Below are 17,698 nucleotides of genomic sequence, written 5' to 3'. Positions count from 1 at the left end.
GTTAGTCTTTTCTGACAAAGTAAAACTAAGGAAGACAGACTGTAATATTAATAATAAGTTTTCGGTGCTGCAGTGATCAAACGTCCTCTCTGCATTCACATCTCTCCTCCTAAACTACACCTCAACCTGCAGTTGACGGTCTTTCTGTACTCTCAGATATTTTGTACACTTACGTTATTTCTGCAGTTACTGGCTACTTAGCTAATGCTATGCTAGGTTGGGATAACAGCGATGTTATTGCTAACATAAATGGGTATTATGACTGGTAGTGTTTTAGGAATAACTTAACCACACGATATGTGTGAACTGCTGACATCAGCAGGTTCTTGATGTGGTATTACCGCAACACGTCAACGTTGCAATGCTCTAACATTTTACATGCACATCCTGTTCTGGTGCTTCACATTTCAAAGTAAGAGTTCCGCTTACAGCAGTTAGCTAAAACAACAGGGAGCGCCTTAAGCTAATTTAGCACAACTTTAGCAATGCAGTGTAAATAAAAAGCTGACTGACACAACGAAGCAAGCATAACTCGTCATTTCACATGGTAAACAGAGTTAAACTGAAAGTGGAGATATACTGAGTCATTAATTGTGGTATCGCAGTTAATTATTTGTTAATGGAACATCTACTTATTGATGAGCTATGGTGATACTCCCTGTAGAGTTATTTAGTAATACTTGGTTATGGTGTTACAGTACCTATGTTTCCAGAAGAGGGCAGACTGAACCCATTTATGTTACCGGGATACATGTTTTAGGTAGAATAAGTCCGACAGTGACTCGTGTAAAAATGCTGCTAATGGTTCAGTAAAGAGATCTTAAAACACAGTTCACGTGTGGACCTTGGATTTTTATGAGGATGCAACATATTTTTGGTATGAGGACTAGTCTGTTGGAGGGCAGCCGTCAGAAAGGACTTGAAAGGAAAACCACGAGGGAGTCTGGTAAAGATGTGGCTGGCTAACAGAGTACCCACCCTTTCTGGAGTCCTTGGAGGGAGTGTTGGAGAGCACGGTTTTCGTCCCGGTCGTGGAACAGTGGACCAGCTCTACACCCTCTTCAGGGTCTTTGAGGGGGCATGGGAATTTGCCCAACCAATCTATATGTGCTTTGTAAACTTGGAGAAGGCATATGACCGTGTCCCCCGGGGACTCCTGCGGGGGGTACTCCGGGAGTATGGAGTGCCGGACCCGCTTGTACGAGCTGTCCGGTCCCTGAATGGCCAGTGTCAGAGCTTGGTTCGCATTGCCGGCAGTAAATCAGAATCATTTCCAGTGCGGGTTGGACTCCGCCAAGGCTGCTCTTTGTCACCGATTCTGTTCATAACTTTTATGGACAGAATTTCTAGGCGCCGCCGAGGTGTTGAGGGGATCCGGTTCGGTGACCTCGGGATTGGGTCTCTGCTCTTTGCGGATAATGTGGTTCTGTTGGCTTCATCGGGCCGTGATCTTCAGCTTTCACTGGAGCGATTTGCAGCCGAGTGTGAAGCAGCTGGGATGAGAATCAGCACCTCCAAGTCCGAGACCATGGTCCTCAGCTGGAAAAGGGTGGAGTGCTCTCTCTGGGTCTGCAATAGGGTCCTGCCCCAAGTATCACGTATCTCAGAGTCTTGTTCCCGAGTGAGGGAAGGATGGAGCGGGAGATCGACAGGCGGATCGGTGCAGCGTCTGCAGTGATGCAGACTCTGCATCTGTCTGTCGTGGTGAAGAAAGAGCCAAAAGGCAAAACTCTCGATTTACCGGTTGATCTACGTTCCTACCCTTAACTATGGCCACAAGCTGTGGGTAGTGACCAAAAGCACAAGATTGCAAATACAAGCGGCCAAAATGAGTTTTCTCCGCAGGGTGGCCGGGCTCTCCCTTAGAGATAGGGTGATAAGCTCTGTGATCCGGGAGGGGCTCAGAGTAGAGCTGCTACTCCTACACATCGAGAGGAGTCAGATGAGGTGGCTCGGACATCTGGTTAGGATGCCTCCTGGACGCCTCCCTGGTGAGGTGTTCCGGGCACGTCCCATCGGAAAGAGGCCCCTAGGAAGACCCAGGACAAGCTGGATGGACTACATCTCTCGGCTGGCCTAGGAACACCTCAGGATCCCTCCGGATGAGCTGGTGAATGTGGCCAGTGAGATGAAAGTCTGGGTTTAGGCAGCTACCCCCGCGACCCGACTTTGGATAAGTGGCAGAAAATGTATGGATGGATGGACAAGTGACTGCAGTTAGCCTCTGGCTAGAAAAGAGAGGTATGGCTACAACTGGCACGCTAGCAGCGTTTGATCCCAAAAATCAGACCTGGGATAAGTATACCGAAATACTCGAGGACTTTTTTGCTGCCAACAAAATTGATGATGCAGACAGACAAAAAGCTATACTCATAAGCGTAACCTTATCAGCCCAGATAAACCGAAAGATCAATCCTTCCAAGAGCTTGTACTCTTGATGAAAAGTCACTTTGATCCAAAGCCCAGTGAAATTGTGCAAAGATACAAATTTGACACTCTTAACCTCAAGCCCAACGAAACAGTCTTGGAATATGTGGCCGAGCTGCGCCGGTTAGCACAAGATTGTAACTACGGCAACACCCTGCAGCAGATATTAAGAGACAGGATTGTTTGTGAGATTAATGATGATAGGATGCAGAGGAGTCTCCTGTCAGAAACAGACCTCACTTTTGAAAAGGCCCTGTCAAGTGCTGTATCACATGAAACGACAAATACAAATGCACAGGATCTGCAGATGGGTGCATCAGCAAAATGTTACAGCATCAATAATCGACAGCAGGAGGCTGGAACTATTGCGGCATTATCATGCCAAAATCCCGCGAGAGTAAACGAGATCCCGCGCGAGAGGAATTGAGATCCGCGCGCGAGTTCCACGGGGCGTTGTGGAGATACGCGCGCGAATGAAGCAGTCCGAGCGCGCGTGCGCGCGCGATTTCTCCGCGCGCGCGGGCAGTATCTCCCCTCGCCTGAGTTTGCTTGCTTGCAGGGAATATCGGAGCCCTCGCGCGGACAATGTCTGCTCGCTGGCTCGTGCTGCTCACTCGCGGTAAAGTTTATTGGCAGTAGGTGGGCGGGGCCAGCAGGTTTTCTGTCATTACACACGATTGGCTACAGTCCCTGTCCTCTGTGATTGGCTGACTCACTTGGAAAAGAGGAAGACGAGGAAGCGGGAGTCGTCTCGGTGTCTCGGCCACATGGCAGATCATCGGGAGGTAAGTTATGCTGCATATTTTGCAACACTAATATTATTTTTGAAAAAGCTTATCATTTCTATAGCTCTTTATTTCGTTAAAATATACGAGGAACTTAATTTACATGGCGGCTGCTTTCTGCCAACAGCTTATAGTTGTAAAGTTGATGTAAGCTAATGCTAGCTGCCTTACCAGTCCTTGATTTGGTTTCGTCTGTTTAGTAGGAACAGTTGCAAGTCGCTGCCAAGCGGATTGTAGAATTACTTAAAACTGCCCTGGCTAACGAAGCAGACCCATCGTCACAAAATCGTAAGTGTATTGTCAATATTGTGTAAGATTATTTAGTAATGTCAGTCCATAAAGATTCCGTTTCATTGTTTTTAATGGTTTCACATTAAGCAGTCACTAATGCCTACTATCAGCCTGAAGAGCATCTCAAAAATAAAAGATCTGATGTCTCAGCAAAATCAGGAAAAAGTAGCCAATGCATTCATTTCCATGCTTCATTATTACAACAGTTTCTTTACTGGCTTCCCTAAAAAAAAAAAGAAAAAACAGACAGCTGCAACTCATTCAGAATTCTGCTGCCTGACTTCTCACAAGGCCCAGAAGCCAGTTCTGAGGTCTGTCGCAGTCTGTCAGAGGATAGACTTTAAAGTTCTGTTGCTGGCCTATAAAGCACTGAAGGATTTAAGCTCTAAATACATCAATGACCTCCTGATCCAGTAGGAACCCACTAGACTCCATAGGTCATCTGGATCTGGTCTTTTCTTTTATCAGTTCCTGGAGTCAGAAACAGACATGAAATTGCGTTCAGCTTCTATGCCCCAAAGATCTGGAACTTTAGGGCTGGGTTTAAAAAATCAATCAATCAATTTAAGAATAAAAAAAAAAAATCAATCGATTCTGAAAATACCAAAATTGATTTTATTTTTTTTTTTAAAGAAAGAGCATTCTTTTATTTGGCCATTCTTTTACTGTAGTGTTTCTGTTAACACTGTATTCTGTTTAACATGTGACGTTGATTATTTTCACAAATAAATGTTATGTATGTGACATGCCAGTGCTTCTGTACATGTTTTAATGGAAACCTGACTTACACACTGTTGAAAGGTTGCTTCAGCGTTTCATAAAAATTGCTATCTTCAAATGTCTAATATTCCAAGAAATATTGATGTGAAATGATTATCTGAAGATGAATTGATATTGAATCGAATCGAAATTAATCTAAGTCAAATAAATTTTTGCTCTTGTGAATCAAATTGATTCAGGAAATTTGGAGTGATCCCAGAAAGCCTCAGATCAGCTAAAACACTATTTAAATCCAGGTTATAGACCGCCTGTTCTAAGCTGCATTTACATAGATTTCATGTACTTGTTAAGATTTTAAATCATGCATTTGATTCTTTTACTTTTCATCATCCACTCCGCACAGAAGGAAACCGGAGTCCAGAGCAGATGTGGCAGATTGGACTGATGAACACAAATGTTGTTCAGCCTGACATACCAGAGGTATTGCTTAAACCTTTCACTACATGATAAGTTTGCTTGTGATTGTCTTTTAAGGTAGTTTAAAAAAAACAAACATATACTGTTATTTGACTGAAATGTATTTATAAAGCACTTTTCATGCATACATAGCAAAAAGTGCTTTACATATTAAATTCAACAATGTTTTAATTAATTAAAAAATCTCTCACACAGTTATAAAAAAATAGTTGTGTATGTGTGAGTATCTTTTGGCTGTACAGGGGCAATTAAAGTACTGTTACCTTTACACTATAGAGGCTTTGCACTGAGAATGGAAAAAGAAAATAAAATTTTCTTTTATTCAGTGGTAGGATATTAAAATTATTTAAACATTATAAAAAAAACACTTCACTTTTTTGGCTTTCTAATTTCCAGTATTAAAACATGAATGTATTGTACTTCATATGTGCATGTTGCAGTCTATTTGCGCCTACACTGAGAGAGAATGGAAATTAAAAATAAACAACTCCTTGTTTAGGAGCCCGATGTTGACTGGGAAATGGCGGCAGACTACAATGGAGAAGATGAGGATGCAGGAATAGTTGTCCCTGAATTTGAGTGCCCTTTGACTCCAGAAGACCTGTCTGAAATTCAATCATTACTTGAGGAAACTGATCCAGAAACTCCAGTCAGGGAACTTTACCTTCTTTGTCGTGAGTATGTAGCTGCAAGATGTAGCTCTTAACAAGTCGACATGGAGGCAGTCAGCCTGTGACCTTGTTAAGGCATTATGGAAGTCTGTTTCTTTCTCTTAAAACTGCACAGAGGAACTGGTTTGCTAATTTGAAAGACATTCACACAACTGTATGTGAAAGGTAAATATGGCATTCAAGACTGATATTCTTGTTTGTTTTAAATCAGTTTGATTGTAATTCTTTCATGCTTTTTATGCTTGATGTTTTTTGTAAAGCACTTTCAATTGCTTAAACTGTGTGATTTGTAAGTAAATACTGGATTAAAATGAAACAGCTTAATACATCTTTGTTCAACTGCAATATTTAAATTTACATTTTTTTAAAGTGGCATCAAAATCAGGTTTTAAAAGAATTAAGAACTTGGACATCTGTGGTCCTCCTTCATCTCTACTGCTGGTAACTGACTGCAGGTAATGTTGGAGTGGCTGATTTGTCTCAGCCATCAGTTTTTTCTTCCCAGTACAATGGCCAAACGCAGTATATGGGCTGTAGCTAATCAAAAGTAGACATGGAGGAAGCCAGTTTGTGGCAATGGAGCATTGTCGAGGTTCCTGTTGTTGCAAAAGCAGTAAAGTAAAAATATTCCATCACACTGATCATCAAATTAAAAATATTTATTACAAAGGGAAATTTAACAATAATGAGTGTAACACCACTTTTTTGTATACAAAAGATCTAAATTGGGCCATATTATGAATTAACTGCATTAGAAGCAAGGCCAAAGAGAAGACAGTTGAGTAAGAAATTGTTCAAAAACATAAAAACAAATGTACACACAATTCTTGTAACTTTCATTAACCTGCTACTGTATTGGACTTGTTAAACAATGATCAAACTGGGTGGTTTTTAAACTTTTAAACTTTAATGACGTTTTCCTTGTGGCATCTCCAACAAGTTATGAAAATGTCATCAAGACCTATCCATAACTCTTTGAGTCATGTTGCTTATTAACAAACGAAAACAAAGGTTGGGTAAAACTTCCTTCATGGAGAAAATAAATAACAAGGGGTGCATTGGAAGCCGCTGGTTTCTGGGCAGCAGCTTCTCTTTTTAAGTGAGAGCCAATCACAGAGGACGGGGACTGTAGCCAATCGTGTGTAATGACAGAAAACCCGCGGGCCCCGCCCACTTACTGCCAATAAACTTTACCGCGAGTGAGCAGCATGAGCCAGCGAGCAGACATTGTCCGCGCGAGGGCTCCGATATTCCCTGCAAGCAAGCAAACTCAGGCGAGGGGAGATACTGCCCGCGCGCGCAGAGAAATCGCGCGCGCACGCGCGCTCGGACTGCTTCATTCGCGCGCGTATCTCCACAACGCCCCGTGGAACTCGCGCGCGGATCTCAATTCCTCTCGCGCGGGATCTCGTTTACTCTCGCGGGATTTTGGCATGATAATGCCGCCATATGGAACCTTCAAAAGAAATGCAGAGAATGTTACTGGTGCAAAGGGACCAGGCACACCGCGGCAGACTAAGTTTGAACAAGAGAAAAGTCAAGCTTGTGGCTAAGTTGGACATTTAGCAAAAGCTTGTAGAAACAAAGCTAAACTGAATGATCATGGTCGAAGGAGATGGGCCCAGTTTGCTGGGTCGAGGCTGGCTGGAGGACATATGCCTGGACTGGAAAGAAATAAAAAACAGAAGCAAAGCTAAAAAAGTGCACTGTGTTAAGGAAACAGAAAACACACAGCAAGTGTTAAATAAGCACAAGAATGTGTTCAAAGAGGAGGCACCCTGAAAGGCACCAAAGCTACCATTCATGTAAAATAGGATGCCACCCCATGTTTCTTCCGACCACGGTCTGTTCCTTTTGCCATGCTAGCAAAAGTAGACGAAGAAATAGACCGACTTTTAGGAGAAAATATCGTCTCGCCAGTAAAATATGTGGAATGGGCGGCCCTGTCGTGCCTACTCTGAAGCTGTCAGGGACAGTAAGACTGTGCGGTGACTACAAGCTTACTGTAAATACAGCTGTTTTCCTGGAACAGTATCCAATACCTAAAGTGAAGGACCTGTTCACAGCTCTACCAGGAGGAAAGCAGTTCTCCAAACTAGACATGAGTCACGCTTACCAGCAAATACTCCTGGATGAGGAATCCAAAAAGTATGTGACAGTGAACACGCACCGAGGGCTATTCACGTACAACAGACTGCCGTTTGGGGTAGCCTCTGCACCAGCCATATTTCAGAGGACCACAGAAGGCCTTTTGAAGTGGATACCTATGTTGGCTGTGTATTTAGATGACATTTTGGTGAGTGGGGAGGATGAGGCAGACCACCTGAAAAATGTAGCCGAGGTGTTGAGCAGGTTAGATGAGGCTGGTCTGCGGCTGAAAAACAGCAAGTGTGCCTTCTTGCAACACAAAGTAGAGCACTTGGGGCACCGAGTGGATGAGAAGGGGCTTCACCCAGTGGAGAAGAAACTTAAAGCCATCATGGATGCAACGTCACAGAACTCAAAGCTTACTTTGGTTTGTTAAACTATTACAACAAATTCCTGCCCAATCTGGCAACCCTGTTGGCCCCCCTACATGAACTGTTGAGACAGAATGAGAAATGGGCATGGCACAAGAAACAAGAGGAAGCATTTCAAAAATCAAAGATGCTACTGAACTCAGCAGATGTGTTATTCCACTACTCGGCTGACCGAGAATTACTCCTCTCATGCGATGCGTCACCACACGGTGTGGGAGCTGTACTATCAAACAGGATGGATGATGGCAGTGAGAAACCGCTGGGGTTCATGTCACACACACTCTCACCTGCTGAAAAGAGATAGTCTTAGCTGGACAAAGAAGCCTTAGCTGTAATGTTTGGCCTCATGAAGTTCCACAAGTACTTGTATGGCTGAGTTTTCACTATCTATACAGACCACAAGCCAACGATTTCTCTTTTCAACATGAAATAGTCTATAACTCAGATTGGCTCACAGACAGTGCAAAGATGGGCTGTGACAGTGAGCGCTTATGAGTACAACATAGTGTACAAGCCATGCAAATGCAGATGCACTCAGCAGATTTCCTGTGCCAGAAACAGCGCCTGAAAAGGAGATGACCGAAAAACATATTGATGATGGATGTACAGGACGGCACGCTAGTTGACACCACACAAATCAAACGATGGACAGCTAAGGATATTATCTTGTCCCAAGTCCATGAGTACACGTTAAAGGGCTGGCCTGCACAGACAGATGCCTGTTTCAAGCCATATCAACAGAGGAAGATGGAACTTAGTGTAAGGGATGGATGTGTGCTCTGGGGAGCCAGAATAATCATCCCCGCCCATCCCCAGCTTCTGAACCAGACTCATATGGGCATGTCAAAATGAAAGGCCTGGCAAGATCATATGTATGGTGGCCAGGTATGGATGAGAACATTGAAAGGGAAGTGCAGTCGTGTGAAGAATGTCAAAAATACCACAAGCCGCCACCCACAGCACCATTACACCCTTGGGAATGTCCAGAGTCACCATGGTCCAGGATCCACGTGGGCTATGCAGGGCCTTTCCTTGGTGAAATGTTTTTGCTCATAGTGGATGCTCATTCCAAGTGGATGGACATTTACCCAGTGGAATCAGCTACATCACAAGCTACTATTGAGAGGCTGCAACAGAGTTTCAGTGTGTTTGGTCTTCTCAAGATGTTGGTGTCGGACAACAGAAGATGTTTCACAAGTGCTGAACTTGAGACATTTATGAAGCTAAATGGCATTGATCATGTCAGATCCGCTCCTTTCCACCCGTCCTCCAACGGTCTGGCAGAGAGGGAGGTACAGACTTTTAAGGAGGGAATGAAGAAAGTTAAAGGGGACACACTGCAAACCAGACTGTCCAGGTTTCTGTTCAGTTAACAACAGGCTCGTCACCCGCAGAACTGATGATGTCACGGAGGCTTCGATCAGCTTTTGACCTGCTCATGCCTGATGTAAAAACAAAAATGCAGCAAAAACAACTGAAACAGAAAGAGAATCATGACACAAAAAAGGACTGAGAAGATTTGCACCAGGGGACAATGTGTTCATCAGAAGCTTCTCCTATGGTCCCAGCTGTTGTTTTGAGCTCATCAGGTCCAGTGTCGTACACCGTCACCATCGGAAGTGGTCAAACTATGAAGCGGCACGTGGATCAGGTCAGAGCACGATTAACAGACATGGTTCCCAGCAAACCAGACACAGAGCTGAAGCTGCCGCTGGACAGGGAGGTGGGCTCTGAAGGCTTCTTGCCTTCAATGACGGGAACAACACTCCAAGCTCCATCACATGAGCCACAGGAGCCGCAGCCTGCTGCCTGTACGCAAGCTTGCCCAGAATCACCAGTTGCACCAGCGACGTTCCCAGAGAGAGAGACGTTCACCTGTGTGTCTCAAGGACTTTGTTAGATAAGAGTGAGACCCTCCCAAGAATAGAGTAACAATGTGCTCTGGATCTCACGGGAAGGGTGTACCTTCTCAGTTAGGTTTTAAAGCGAAGGACAATTTAAAAAAAAAAAGATATTTGTAATGATTCTACTGTCCATTGTTAATGTTAATGTGTATTTTTCAGCACGTAAATGTTTTATATTTTTTTGACGAGTATTAGTTGTCAATTTAAGGATTAAGAGGTGTGGTATCGCAGTTAATAATCTGTTAATGGAACACCTACTTATTGATGGGTTATGGTGATACTCCCTGTACAGTAGGCCTGCTCGATTATGGAAAAATGATAATCCTGATTATTTTGATTGAAATTGAGATCTCGATTATTTAACACGATTAGAGAAAGAGAGGGAGTGCGGATGGGGGGTTTGTGACGTTTGAAGCGTTGTCTGTGGTAATACAGACTAGTTTCTAGTGTGAACAGATGGATTATTAACAACTTTTTAGACATGTCTGCTTTCTGCTACGAGGTTGCTGAAGTAACGTAGCTGAATGATTGTTTTGTGGCCCTTTTGAACTTAGCTTCATCATCACTTACCTTGTACGCCAGCACCTTCTCTCTGAACGGCCGACAGAAATACAGAGCCTGCAGAACGGAGTTGCAGTAGCAGGTGTTGCCAAACTGGAAAAGGAGACAAAGAAAAAGAGACAAACCCCAAAGATGCAGGAAGATTGATTGATGATGACTGATTGATTTTTACTGTCTGTGTTGTTTCCTAAAGAAATGAAAAGGCAGGACTTTGTTGCCTGTGCAGTAAGGTAAGCAGATACTCACATTGACCAATCCAAAGTAGTGTTCATTTACGGGAAACTGTTCCGGTCCAATCTCCTTTTCCAAGGCAGAGGCATTGGCGCCCTGAAGGACAATAAAACAAGATAAACAATTTTATTTACCTGGAATTTTTCCACATCAGTCAGTCAACTAATGTCATTTATGACTATTAATGTAATCCTGGATGTATAGCCTTTCCTAAATAATCATCCAACCTTTCTAAACACAATTATCCTTCACTTCCTCCGTTTCTGTTTTCCTACTCTACTTTCTCAGAGCACTGCTGGGACAAAAACCATCATTTTCTTCCCTTTATGCTGTTTCTATGCTCTGCTTTCCCCAGTCGTGTTAAATCTAATGATCTGCAGGGTTTTACATGTTATCAACTGACAGCTGCTGTCAGACTTTACAACGAACACATGTAAACTGCCTTTACATATTTATATATATGTTTATGTACATGTATACAGTACATGCTCACCCTGTTAGACCATATACTGTACATATTGTTATTTCTTATTTGTGTGTGTGTGTGTGTGTGTGTGTGTGTTCTAGTTTGATATCATCTGTGTTTCTGCTTACTGCACCTGTACTGTTGCAACAAAGCATTTTCCCCACTGAGGGACTAACAAAGGTTTTCTTATTCTTTTGGTCATGTCGCATGTTTAAACTCCTTTAAGTTCATGTCTTGAACATCACGGATTAAAGATTTTTGCACTAATTCTGCCAACCAGCTAGCAAACTGTCGCACCTTCATCATGAGCATATATCTTCACAGGATGCCATAATTTAAAAAATAAAGTGAAAAATAATGAGATGAAGAAGAATGGGACTGATTTTATGAGAAGAAACACAGAACTTCAGATGTTGGATCAGATACAACCAGCTTAGAGATTGTAGGGCACAATTAACAATCTCATAATGCAGTTGTTACAGGACTTTATGTGAACGTACCGGAGTTACACACTGAATTTAAACCACGCCACGGAAGTCAGAGCGCTGTACACCGAACTCCGTGGTCACATACTTGTACCACAGACAGTCCGAAACATGGTGCAGAGGGAAATGGTTTGAAGGAGATCTTCTTCACTGCTGCACCAGTAAACATGCATGCAGCACAGCAGTTGTGTGAATGGAGATGTGGGGCAGTTCTCATGACAATTAAATTGGCTATTGCCTGTTTTCTCTTTTTTTTCGAATCAGTGGAAAATGTGGTGAACACCCAGTCAACTGGTATAAATGATAGAAATGCCATGATTTATGATTTTTGGTCATTGTTTTTATTATTTATGTTTCACCAAACTGGTTAATGAGACATTTTTCTGTAATGTGGCAGCAGAAAGTAGTTTTATTTCTCAAATTTCCAGTGTTTGGCTATTTTGATAAATATATGATCCCTCAGTATCAAGGCTGCACAACAGTATGAAAACATCCAATGTGAGATATCACTGTTTAATCCTGCAATGGCCATTACAAATACTTCCTTATATGGTGCTAATTCCAAGTATATTACTGAGGGCTCATTCCTCATCCACATATGTGCATACCGGTTAGTAGTGGAACATGCACAAAAGCAGAATTTCCTCTAAGTGGAATGCAGCCATTAATACACTGGGACTTGTCCTTTGTTACATTTTCATAGCAATATTGACGAATTGTCTTTATTTCAACTATATGACTTAGGGCTGCAACGATTAGTCGACGTCGACAATAGTCGACAATAAAAATAGTCGACAACAATTTTAGCCGTCGACTATTGTTGGCAAAAACAAAAAAAAACCAAAAACTACAGAGTGAGACATCGTCTTCTAATCCTATCTCTGCTGAGAGTTGCACAATGCACATGCACAAAGAGGGGAAAAAACTACAGAGTGAGACATCGTTTTCTTTTTTATTTCTTGCACGTGCGTAATTACGGAGCCCGTCTAGTGTCAGTGGTGAAAAAAATAAAGACCGGTAGGATTCCGTGCACGCGGATTATGAAACCGTGCTCACAGTTTAACAATCCGTTAGCACAGATTATGAAACCGTTTTTAAAAAAATCATAAACAACTTTAATTTACATAACCACGTGAACATTTTATTGAATTAGCAAATCGAGTCAAAATGTTATCAATACAAATGACATTGTTAATTTCTTAAGGCCACATATTTAAGTAGAAATACTGTTGTTTTCAAAGATATATGCGTTGTAATTGCACACTGACAAGTCTGGACATTTGCATGTTGTAAAATATTTACTTTTGGAGCTGTTTTTCTTTCCAAAGTTAATGTTGGAGGGGCAGTTCACAGGCTAAGGGATTTTTTTCTAATCATTTGCAGTCATGTTATTTTAAGAGCTGCAGAGGTCTGATGAGCACTTGCCATTGTTGATGCTCCAAAACAAATAAACCTTGCATACGAAACCAAACAATACTCATTTATTTTCAAAGTTTTAAACTCAAGAAACTTCCCTTATGTATCTATCAGTATACAATGGGTGTATAGGTTAATACATTGATGTGGATACAACTTAAACTCTTTATATTCAGGATATGACCACTTTCACACATCGAGACAGTAGCGCTCATTGTTACATGCCCTCTCGTGGTGAAGTGTAGGAATTACAGTTACATCCTTGCCATTCTAAATCTGACTGTGAACTCTTAAGGTAAAGGAAAACTAAATGCACCAAACCTCAGAAACAGCAGACAAATTTTACTTGTTCTACCTGAGATCCGATACATATGTCAAAAATTACAACAAAAACAAATGCAAAACATTAACTGATGGCATAAACAGAAAAAACTGAAAACAAAAGGATGAATGAAGAGAATGGCAAAATATAAACTGTGAGCACGGTTTCATAATCTGTGCTAACGGGTTGTTAAACTGTGAGCACGGTTTCATAATCTGTGCTAACGGATTGTTAAACTGTGAGCACGGTTTCATAATCTGTGCTAACGGATTGTTAAACTGTGAGCACGGTTTCATAATCCGCGTGCACGGAATCCTACCGGTCTTTATTTTTTTCACCACTGACACTAGACGGGCTCCGTACGTAATAAAGTCCGCCAGGGAAAAAAATGGTGGCGGACTAGGGAGGAAAACGGCGGCGGAACACGTTAAAAGTCGGGAATAACTTCACGTTAAACTTACAAAATAAATTAAATACATGTGAGATTTGTAAAGCGGACCTTGCTTACCACGGAAGTACGCCTGCAATGTTCGAACACTTAAAGACGAGAAATGTCGGACTTACTTAACAACCATATGCAAAATTTCAAAGCTGAAAGTGAAATATGATCCATTTATAATAATTATGAGATACATAATCCGATTGGTCAACTAGTCGTTTTAATAGTCAGTGACTAATCGACCATCAGAATAGTCATTAGTTGCAGCCATAGTATGACTGTAAGAACTCAGTCATGTCAGATTTGGTCCATCCTGCAGAATTTTATGCTGATTAAAGCCCACCTGCTGACTTTGCCCAAGAGGGTTTCAAATTCATGAGGAAAAACGGTAGCAGGTGGCGGTAACGGTTTCATGGAGCATAAATCTACAGAGAATTTAATGTGCTTCTACTTTTATTTCTTCTGTGTGGTGTTATTAGCATCTTTATGTTTTTTATCCTCCACATATGTATGTAAAACCTAACGAGGGCCAAGGACGGCAAATTTGCCATGACTACAAGACCTACATACAGACAATGCAGTTTGCAATGTATTGTCCCTGTCAAAAGAATCTTAAAATACATGAATAAATAAATACTATTTTCAGGCTAAAATCAGAGAATATCTCATGTCTGCTCAAACTTAATGTTACACAAACTTGTTGAAAAAACAGATGATCAAAATCTGTAAAAAATATATCCAAGAATTATTTCAGTTTTACAAATTGGAATAACTTGTGTTACTTAAATGTGGAAATAAAAGATTGAGAAATTGTACTGATGCTGAGATGAGCCAAAAACTGAGAACAACATCATTTAGTTATTATAAATGTTTACACACTAGACCCAGACAGAAACATGAAGCAGCTTCTCTCCTCAGCGATGAACGACTACACAATCATCCAACTGCAGTAGATGTAAAGTCAACACGAGGCATTCAGGCTCTGTCTGACCGAGGTCATTTATCTAACCAGAAAACCGTACGGGGTTGTAAACTAGGTAGACCAAAACAGCCTCTCTGATGTCTGAGGGGCAAACAGAGGAAAAAGGCAGTAATATTTTATATTATATATATAATTATATATATATATATATATATATATATATATATATATATATATATATATATATATATATAACTAAAGTAATTTATATATATATATATATATATATATATATATATATATAATTTTTACTAGAAGAATTGTAAACACCCACATTAACAAGTCAATGTTATCAGTGATAGTTTGAACTGGGAGTCTGGGAACTTAAAATTAGATTAAATACACCTTGATCACTGTGACAAGCATGAGACTGGCAGAGACAGACGACGGGAATTACGACTGAAACAAGTGGAAACCAATGAAGTACAGAGCGGTAAAATGGTTGCTGTGGTCCATCTGCTTGTTGGATGTGTTCAGAGATGCTACTCTACATATCTTGGCTGGAGCGAGAAGTTATTTGACTTCCTGTTGCCTTTCTTCAACCAGCCTCCACCCAGCCTCCCATTCTCCTCTGACATCAACAAGACAACTGGTCCAGACAACTACTGCTCACTGGATATTTTATCCTCTTCAGACCGTTCTCTGTAAACCCTAGAGATGGTTGTGTGTTAAAATCCCAGTAGATCAGCAGTTTCTAAAATACTCAGACCAGCAACCATGCCGCATTCAAAGTCATGTACATCCCCTTTCTTCCTCATCCTGATGCTCAGTTTGAACTTAAGTCATCTTGACGATGTCTACATGACTAAAAGTATTAAGTTGCTACCATGTGATTGGCTGATTAGATATTTGTGTTAAGCAACTGAACAGGTGAACCTAATAAATTAGTTTAGGAATGTATATGTTCATATGATCAATGTTAAACAAAAAGTTTAATTCACCACTTTATTTCATGCAGGTCTAACAAAAATAACTTCCTTCAAGGAGACTATTCATTTACATTTGGATTGAACTTCATGTAAACTTAGAGCAGAACTGCTGTGACTCCTTTTGAAACTTTATTTACACTTCTATCTCATCAAGTTTTTCAACCTCACCTGCAGAAAACCTCCACATTTAAGAAACCAAGCAATTAAATCCATATCTGTAACACTAGATATCAGCCTTGGCCAGTTTTAATTCCACAGCGTCATCAGAGAAATTGATTTTCTGAAACAAGAAATGCCTCCCAGGAAGCAGCTGGTGGGCAGAACGAGCACGCTCACCATCCCCGGCTAATTTTGTATTTGACAAGTATGTGCTGCTGAACGATGTTGGTCTTCCTGCTTTGAGTAGGTAACATGGTGTCACACAGAAACCCACACACAGGCCACAAACTAAAAAAAACACAGTAGACTTCTGGTGGCCAGTTGAAGCTAGAGTCAGATGTTAATTATCCAGCTTTATGCTGCACTGCCTCCAAAACACACCAAACTGTCACATCAGGAGCAAATAAAGCAGAGTCAAGGTGTCCAGTTTCTTTTAACTGGGGCTCTGCTCTTGTTGACCCTGACTTCTGAAGCCCTGAAATTTCTTTTCACTTGTCATGTTATCAATAAGTTTAGAAAAACTACTTTAAAAGCAGATTTTCTGTCTAATTAAACTCTAGTAGTAGTTTATGTGAGCACAGCTCAGCAGAAAGGGCTTATCTATCTGGAAATAATCATTTTCAAGAAACACAATCATCAAACCTTCTCCTTAAATGTCGTGTTTAAAATTCCCTAATCTACAGGGGATTCTTCAGGCTAAAAGGGCCACATATTGTGAGAACCATAACAATAACACAAGTGCCCAGTTCAGAGAAAACCTTCAGGCTGCATCCCGTGACAGGACCTGTTTAATTTTTCCATCAGCAACATTTAAACATGCCAGTGTCAGCTGACACGAGTGTTTAAATCCCCCACCTCCATGCCTCTTTTCTGGACTGGTTTCTCATACGCATCAATAATAAAATTAACTAATTAAAATAATGATAGTCCGAACTTTTGGTGTAATGGGTTAGCAAACACATTTGACCAAAAGCAGTGCACACAAGCTAGCAGGCTAAGCTAGCTGCTCTGTTGGTTAATCCTGTCCTTCTCACATAAACAAGTCACAGACAAGACTAAACTAGCTAATTAACAGTCACATGCGCTTGCTTTAAGCTTAACTTTGCACTGTTATTGCTTCAAACAACAATATCAGCAGAGCTGAGAGCCAACCATATCAGGCTGGTTTGTACAACTTTCTAAAAACACAGTTTTTATCATATTGTTCTGAGATGTTGGCTAACAGGGTAGCTAGCTCAGCGTCCAGGTTCACCAGCCCGGGCAGCGGACAGCCCGTGGTGCACTGATACCAGCCATGCGGCCGAATCTGACCTCCTTACCATCGTACAAATCGAGGCGATCTTTCGGACTGTCATCAGTATTTCCATCCGTAAGCCGCCATGTTGGACCGAACCCCGATGGTGAAATAATCAGAGCCGATACGGATGCAGAGTTCCGGAAGGGAGAGTCTGTTACTCCTGTCTGCTAGTAGTGTCAAGTAAGAGAAAGGCGAGCGCTGACTTCCGGTTTTGGATTTCAAAGTAGCTTTACTTATACATAAACTAAAATTTATGGAATAAGATCAGGCTCCTACAAGAACTAATTTCAAAGCTTAAATCAGGCTAATAAACACAAAATATACTTAATATTATTTTTCACTACAGCAAAAAAGGCGGGACTTGAAAAAAAACTGATAGGAAAAGATAGAAATTTTAACTACAGAATGATGCAGCGATATCATACATTCAAAATAATAAAAGGTTAAAAAACTAAATAAATAAAACAATTTTACAGTTTTAGATATTTAACCCCAAATCATTTATTTAAAATATTTATTTATTTAAAAACAACTTTTACATATTATTCTTTAGAGTTGCCAGATATGTCGAATGTTTTCTGCATCAGCAGCCTCATTTATTTCTTTTTGTTTCTTAA

The 17,698-nt window shown here is 41.1% G+C and overlaps 1 protein-coding gene across 1 annotated transcript in view; it reads right to left on the bottom strand.

Annotated features, from left to right (window-relative positions):
* Window positions 1–17,251, bottom strand: part of usp12b (ubiquitin specific peptidase 12b) — a 33,947-nt gene extending 16,696 nt beyond the window's left edge. The window contains exons 1-3 of the mRNA XM_041986592.1: window positions 17,104–17,251; window positions 10,602–10,682; window positions 10,365–10,448 (exon numbers count right to left, since the gene is read on the bottom strand). Coding sequence (XP_041842526.1) covers window positions 10,365–10,448; window positions 10,602–10,682; window positions 17,104–17,151 — 213 coding nt within the window. The 5' untranslated portion in view covers window positions 17,152–17,251. The remainder of the gene's footprint in view (window positions 1–10,364; window positions 10,449–10,601; window positions 10,683–17,103) is intronic.
* Between the last annotated feature and the right edge of the window lie 447 nt (window positions 17,252–17,698).

This window comes from Melanotaenia boesemani, chromosome 5 (assembly GCF_017639745.1).
Source record: "Melanotaenia boesemani isolate fMelBoe1 chromosome 5, fMelBoe1.pri, whole genome shotgun sequence".
Classification (NCBI taxonomy): Eukaryota; Metazoa; Chordata; class Actinopteri; order Atheriniformes; family Melanotaeniidae; genus Melanotaenia; species Melanotaenia boesemani.
The sequence above is the reverse complement of the archived record's forward strand: the minus strand, read 5'-3'. Positions and strand labels throughout refer to the sequence as shown.